General features: G+C 31.3%; 1 protein-coding gene across 1 annotated transcript in view; it reads left to right on the plus strand.

The window, feature by feature from the left end:
* LOC122022298 (NAD(P)H-quinone oxidoreductase subunit M, chloroplastic-like) overlaps positions 1-7,719 on the plus strand; it is a 44,467-nt gene extending 36,748 nt beyond the window's left edge. The window contains exon 2 of the mRNA XM_042580255.1: positions 7,343-7,719. Coding sequence (XP_042436189.1) covers positions 7,343-7,504 — 162 coding nt within the window. The 3' untranslated portion in view covers positions 7,505-7,719. The remainder of the gene's footprint in view (positions 1-7,342) is intronic.
* Positions 7,720-8,099: the final 380 nt, after the last annotated feature.

Raw genomic sequence — 8,099 nt, forward strand, 5'->3', positions numbered from 1 at the left:
TGAGAGATTATGGTTGACTTTAGTATCTATGAGCTTAGGTGTTGGTAACAATAATTTTTTTAAAATATATATAATACACCTAATCAATTATCAACTAAAATTTGAGAAGAAAATAGATTTATAAGTTTTTAAAAATATTTTCGATTTACTTTTCTTAGCATCTCACTTATTTTAAATTTTCAAATATGGTAATCTTATAATTGTGGGAGATGACTTTCATGATTTTGAGTTTGTTGTAATTCAATTAAGTTAAAATTGAGTTTGGATTTTAGTGAACTTGGATTATTGAGTTAAAATCAATTTAGGATTTAATAAAATGATTAAACTTAATTTTGAGTTAAGTAAAATTAATTTTATTAATTAAGGTGATTAATTCAAATTGATTTGATTAGTTATTATTTTTATTACTTTCGGATTAACTATTAGGGTTAATTAGTATAATTGATTAATTTTTGTATTAATTTAGAGTTAATTTATTAAGTTCAATTTTTTTTAATAGTTGATTTCATAATTAATTAGTTAAGGATTAATTGATTATGAATTATTGTTAATTAAGAATTAATTTAATTAATTTGGTAGGAATTAAGTTTAAGTTAAAATTAATTAAGAATTAATTAGGTAAAAATTTAAGATTAATTAATAAGTTAAAATTAATTAGGTTTAAATTATTTAAGAGTTAAGGATTAAGTTAAAATTTTTGTTTTGATTAATTAAAGTTGATAAAGTAATTAGTTTATTATTATCTTGAGTTAATGAGAATTATTTATTGATTGATTAATTTAATACTATTAATTAATTTAAATTAAAGTAATTAATTAATTAATTAATTTTAAGTTAATGTTAAGTAATTCATTAATGAATTAAGTTAATTAAAGTAATTAATTAATTTCAAAATATTTCTTATACTTAGAATTAGTTGAATTTATTATTTTATTATTTTATTATTATCTGAATTAATCATTATTTTATTTAGTTTAATTAATTAGGGTATTCAAATTTAATTAATTAATGTAATTATTTGATTAATTATCTAATTTGAATTAATGTTTATTATTGTTTTGAGTATTGATTAAGATTATTTCAATTGAAGTTGATTAATCAAATTATTTTGAATTATTAAGAATTCTTGAAAATTATTGTTTGACCCTGTTAGATTCAAGGAGTTTATAAGTTAAGTTTCTAAATTGTGATGAGTAACAATGGACATCATTAAAGTAACCACATTTAAGATAACTTCCCAAAAATAACCAACCCAAAGAGTTTAATACTAGGTTTTGATCTAACTAGCTCATGTTTGACTGGAGTAGCTTCGGCCATATCCATTAGGCCTACTGTACCAGGTAGAACACATATGATTCAATCTAGACATGTCTCGATAAAGTTTCCTTAGCGTATTAGTTTCTCAATCCATTTCGATGCTATGTTCTTAGTGTTTGTTAAACTTTTTGTAACTAACCGTTCTAAACTAATAGCATAAGGATAAAATGCATGACATGGTATATAACAAGTAATTTAAAATATGCATGATACAAGTCAATCAATTCAAACAAGTCTTGTTGTTGTTGTTGTTGTTATTATTGATTAGTTTTATAGTTAAAATATACTTGATTATAACATTGTTTGTAAAATTTAAAATTTTGATTTAGGTTTGACTTAAACTTGTAACGTACGTCTAGATTTTTGTGAGTTAGTAAAATTATTAATTAAATTTTCTAATTTATCAATTTTATTTTTCAAAAGATTATTTTTTTCTAGTTTTCTAAAATTTGTATTTGTATTTTTAAATTTAGAAAACTTATTTTCTTTGTTTTTTATTTTCAAGGGAGGATTTTAATTTTTTATAAGTAAAAAGTTTATTTTTTAAATTCATATATTCAAAGGTTAAAGGATTAAATTTTAAATTTTTATAGTTTAATTTTTTTATCTTCCAAGTTTTTAATTAAATTTTATTTATAGATAATTATCATTTAAATTTAATTTTAAATTATCTTGAATAAATAGATTTTGATTAACTAGATCTAAGTTTTGATTAAAGTTTAGGTTGATTTTATATCCATGCTTGTTAAATTTGAATTAGTTGATTTTTTATTAATTAAGTTATTTTTGTTAAGTAATGTTAATGTTGGATTTTCATACATTTTTAAATTCATAGTAAAATCTAAATAAGAAAGATCTAAAGTATATAAATTTTCATGTAATTTAAATTTATTTTCTTTAATTGCTCCCTCTGGATCTTGATCTTCTCTCCGGACATTAAAATTTGTAATGACTCATTCTTTTGTATTTGAAGCATTTAATGTGGTCCTTCCTTTTCAGAACTCCAGGCATCAGTTGCTCCTTAATTGCTCCTTCCTTTTCCTTTATCTCTAGTTGTGCGGATCGGTTCTTTAGACATTTACTTTTAAAGTGTCCTTTTTTACTGCACTTGAAACAGTTATATGATATTTAAATTTTGAATTGACAATTTTACCTTTTGAATTCTTAGTAGGATTCTCCCTCTTGACCATTGTCATCTCTGATTCGGGCTTGGACATTTGTTCTGATTCGAGTTCGGATCCATTAGCCTTCTCCTTAGCTATTAGTGTTATGAAGTTAATTTGGTCTTGATCTTTTGAGTCTAACTCTGAGGATAACTCTCTGGATTTGGACACGGATTCAAATTCACTTTTTCCTTAATCTTCTAGCCTTGATGGAGTCTTGTGAAGCTCAATCAATTGGGTCCACAACTCGAATGCATTCTTATAATTTTCTATTTGACACAAATTTTCATTAGGCAAAACACTAATTAATATATCCATTACCTTTGTGTTTGCTTCTTGGTTTTAAGAAGGTTGTTTCAATGCAATCTAGTTATCGAAACTGGCACTTCCTACGAAACATTCTATCATTCATCTCCAGAAATTGAAATAGACTTGATCGTACAGTGGAGGTTCATAGATGCTTCTCCCTTGATAGGATATTGACATTTTTGCAAGAAAGAAAATAGAAAACGAATTTTCAAGACTCCATCTTAGGATTAGTGGTGCGGTATGGAATTATAAAAGGAATACAACAAAAATAAGAGTAATTTTCTTTTTTAACAAAAAGAAGAAAAGTTTTTTAAAGTGCTCGAAAAACAGTTAAGTTAATTTAGAGCGTTTGGCTCTGATACCAATTGAAGGATCGAAAAGAAACGATAGAGGGGGGGGGGGGGGGGGGTGAATATCGTTTGTTTAAAATCCTTTTCTTTTATCAAAGTAAGCAGCGGAATAGAATAGTAAAAGTAATACAAGTGACTCGTTTGGTTACTTGGTTCATAGCCTATGTCGACTCCTACCCCAAGACCTGCGATCCTTGATCGCACCATTGGACAATTCACTAATAGTCTTCTTTTTGAAAACTTTAGAGAAGAAGTAACTCGAACAAATGATGTATTTCATAGTAACAACTATTATCTTATAGAAATAATGCAAGCACAAATATATCGACAATAATTGAAGAATTAGAGCGCAGATCGTCGGAGAAGATTCGTAGCAACTTGCACACGTAGTTGAAGTGTAGTAGCAGCATGAACATAAGAGCAGTAGATTAGAAGGTTGCACAACAGTTGTTATTGTCAGTTCGAATCTCGAGGTCTTTTTATAAGCTTCGTTCGATCGATCGAAAAGACGTTTGATTGACTGATCCTATTGGTCGACCAATCCCCCTATCGGTTGACTAATCCACCGGATTTCCTTCTTCGCTGAGATTCGATCTTCGTGTCATTAAGAGCATTAATTGATTGGTCAACTGATTCCTCTGGTTTTCAAGTTTTGGTGAGATCGATTCTGCCAAGTGTGTTACCAAATTAGGTTCGATTGACCAATCTCTGGGTTCGATCGATCGATCCACTTGACTTCCAGGTCTGCTTTGTGTGATCTAAACCCTGTCATATCAACTAGGTTCGGTTGATCGAACCTCCTGTTCGGTCAACCAATCCACTTGGTTTCTACAAAATAGAGTTAGTTTATACAGTATAAAATATCCCTACGACACAAAGTTAGCACAGTAGTATAATGCTGCATGAGTAAGAAAAGACAATAAGACCTGTCTTGATCTCAACTAGGAAACCTCCCTGTTTCTTCAGTCGGATCAGCGACCTAGGGGTTGTCCCTTTCTGGGACACGACCTCTTCGTCACTCCATTCCAGTTGATTATCTCAACGTAGCTGCCAAACATTTTATCCTTTAAACCTATTTGAACTTTCTATGCTCAGTGTTTAATCGCCTGATCCACTTAGACTTTTCCTGCAATACTAAATTAGCCAACAACAATAATAGTAACGCAAAATACTATGGTAAGACTAAACTTAGGTTTACCGAGATCCGCTAGATCTTGTTTGGAGTTCGCTCCTCCAAGACTTCTCGTTACCTAAGGTTACTTCCCCCTAGGGTTTTCAACATCTGGCTTCACTTACCATGACCTAGGATTATCTCCCTCTAGGGTTTTGACCACCTAGTTTCACTTACAAAGACTCAGCATTAGATCAGCCCACTAGGGATTCGATATTGGATCCTCTAGATCTATTGTATCCTACTTGGTTTCCACGATCTGCTTAGATTTCCCTTGCCTAGCCACTACTAGGACTTCTCTTGCATAACCGCAGTTAGGACTTTCCTTGCCTAATCGCAGTTATGACTAGTCATTCGGTAGACTTCTTACCCTATCCTTACTAGTCATCCGGTCAACCTTGACTTGACTAGACTCCATTAAACATATTGTCAAACAAATATTAAAACCCTGTAGTCGATTGCACCAACAGAGTTAATATGGAGAAGTTCAACAAGTGTTGACATGGGTGAAAGTCCAACAAGGACTTGATAGATGGAAAGTCCAAAAAAATTAAGATTGACTAAATGTTTGATAGGTGTGGAAGTTTTAAGTAGGTTAATGTTAATTGGATGGTTGGTGAGTAATGACTGACTAAATGTCCGGTAGGTCAATAGGAAGAAAAATGTTGATTGGATGAGAAACAAGTGAAAGTCCTAGAGGAGTGGCCTCTTAGCGCATAGAAGTTTTGGCCTGTGAAGATTAACGTGAGGCTCATCAAGTGAAAGTTTTGGCAGGTCAAGATTAACCTGAGGCTAGGCCGTGAATGCCATTGTAGGTTAAGGTCGATTGATACTAGGTAAATGATCATGTTGGAGGCAAGGATTGTATGCAGTTGAAGCTCTAATAGGTCGATGTTGAAGCTCTAATAGGTCGATGTTGATCGAGACTAGGTAGATAAAGATGCCCCAAAGACATGGTGCCTCTTGGCAAGATGAGACTCAACCTTAAATTGGTTGGAGTTAAGAGTTTAGTTGACTAATGTAAAGTTTCAATCGGCTAACGGTTGAGTTGACTAGACAGTCATCTCAGTTTGGAATGCAAACAAACAAAATGTTTTTATTTGAGAGTTAGTTGATTGGGTATGACTAGTCGATAGATAGGTGAGATCGATCGACTAATGCAACTACATCGATCGACTAATGCAACTACAGGAATCAATGAAGAAAGCCATTGATACAACAAATTTGATTGATGACTAAGATGCTAAGGTTCTTTCAATTGGAAAGATCATTAGACTCAAGTAGCCGTTTCAAGCCATATCAATCAACTATATATAGGTTCATTCGACTTAGTTGAAGTAGTAATCTGTCAATTGGGGGTAAGTAATCAGTCAACTGATAAGGCAGGTTCTAGTAGCATGCAAGAGCTGTGTAAGAAGGGGACTTGTTGGAGATTTTGGCACCAATTCTTGAGTTAATGCAACAACATTCCTTACCCTACTTGAGTATTCAAAGTGAGACAAAATAAGTAAAGCTCCATTGTTGTAATTCCTTCTTTCTTGTTGTAATTGTTTTAGTTAACATTTGTATTCTCATGTTATGTAAGTTCAAGGTTGTATGCGGATTCTCCACCTATGGAGAGTATTCGAGAAGGAGAAAGTACAAGACATTCCGAGAGTAATCCATTAACTAATCATATGTTAGAGAGTAGGAACAAAGGGTTGTTGAATCATTTATATTAGTTTGTTGCTTGTGGGTTTTGTTGTTTGTGTATTTTTTTTTGTTTTCTTCTTGCACTAACTCTATTGTAGATATGAACAAAAAACGAAGTGATTGGCTATTCACTTCCCCCTTCTAGTCACAATTTCGATCCAACACAATGCTTAACCTTGAGCTCTAATGATACCAATTTGTATTTGATTAAGTACCCTTAAAAGATCATAATAAGTATCAAAAGTCAACTTCGATTCTCCATGATACATGTATTTTGACAAAATTAGGTACGTAGTCAAGAATAAGTTTAACCTTGAACTTTGACTGAACATTTCACTAGGTTGATCTTAATACTAAGTCCTCTAAGTTAGGTTCCTCCCCATATTTTTATGAAATTAAATTCTATTTTTAAAATTCGGCACAAAGTTAGAAACTAAGAAAAAACTCAGTGTTTTACATCCAACTACATTAGACAAAAAATTGTTTACTTCAATTTTTCATAAACATTTTGAAGTTTTCAATCATGATTTTTGAACTATATGCACATGAATTATTCATATTTTTCCTGTGATTGGTGATTTACATTATTCATTTGTATAATGATATTTTAGTTTAAAGTGATGCATCATTAATTAAAATCTTGAAAAAAGCACCCACCTCTAACATCACACATGGTTTCTAAGCATCTTAATATATAAATCAATTATCCTATTTTTTTTAGATGTATTTAAGGTATAATCCTACCCATGTGATCATGCAAATCTAGAATCACTGTCCTAGACACATAATACTAAAGTTTTTTCAAAGAGTACAATAGTAAGCACGGTTTGACTTGGATTTCACATAGTTAAGCACTATGTCATCTCTTGCCAAAATTTCCAGAATAAGTGATGCTTTACTTCAATCACTTCTTCCTAAGTATTTCATTGAATTATCTGGTCAAATTTATGGTGTTCATATTGTTACACAATACTTGGACATTCTTATAATTAAGTCTATAATCCTTAAGTGTGTGAATCATAGAAAGCGATTGCGCAACATACCCTCACGTAGCCACAAACTCTGCCATGGTTAAGTATAGGATGACATAGTGTTACTTTTGACTACAACAAACAAAGAAGGAAAGACAAAAGGAATTAATATCCTCTACTAGTACTCTTCCTATCCAATTTGTAATATCTATAATCGGAATAGAGTAATCAACCAATTGAGTCCATCATACATCGAACTAAACTGCCAAGGACATAGTTGCATGTGGCAACATACATATGACACAAACACTGGGGAAAAATAAGTTGTGAATTTGGGGAGTCAAATAACTATTTTTTTTTCAATGACAGGGTGCACCACTCTCTGAGTACACACTTCGCCTGGTGGGTTCAGACATCGAGCACTTCATTCGCAAGTTACTTTATGATGGTGAGATCAAGTATAATATGAATTGTAAGGTCCTTAATTTTAGTATGGGTAAGCCCCGTGTCAAGTTCAACAACAAAATGTAGAGAAAGAAAAATTAACAGTATTGTGGTATTGAAAATTCCATATAAACCATTTACCAATATAATTGACCAAGAATCTAAGAGGGGAAATCACCACATTTCTTGCTCATTTACATTTGGAGGGGAACTTTCTTTATATGTTGCACTTGTATGCCAAGAATGATATATTTTTATTACCAATTTGTACAAAACTCAAGTGTGAGATTTATTTGCTATTACTCTACATTTAGCAAATTTATTTATGAAACTACTAAACTCAAGTAAGAATATGTTTGTTTTTTTATCACTATCAAAATTTTGTTGACGAGAGCAATTTAGTTATTGAACTCAAACTTGTAAAGTTTATTTTCTACCACTTTCATATTTTTGTTTTATTTGTGTGAGTTAGTTTACTTAATTTGAGAAATGTTTATTAGACCCACACCCATATTTTATTATCCAAACCATAGGAAGCTTCTTTTCAATGTCTATCAATTTTGGATTGCCCATTTAACTAGGAGATAGACACTTGCCTAAAGGGAACTTGTGATTAGCTTCTTATTTGTCAGGGTGAGTCTGCCTCCTGTAATATCGTTTGTGATCGCCAAGAGCATCACTT

The sequence above is a fragment of the Zingiber officinale genome, chromosome 9B (genome assembly GCF_018446385.1).
Source record: "Zingiber officinale cultivar Zhangliang chromosome 9B, Zo_v1.1, whole genome shotgun sequence".
In the NCBI taxonomy this organism is placed as follows: Eukaryota; Viridiplantae; Streptophyta; class Magnoliopsida; order Zingiberales; family Zingiberaceae; genus Zingiber; species Zingiber officinale.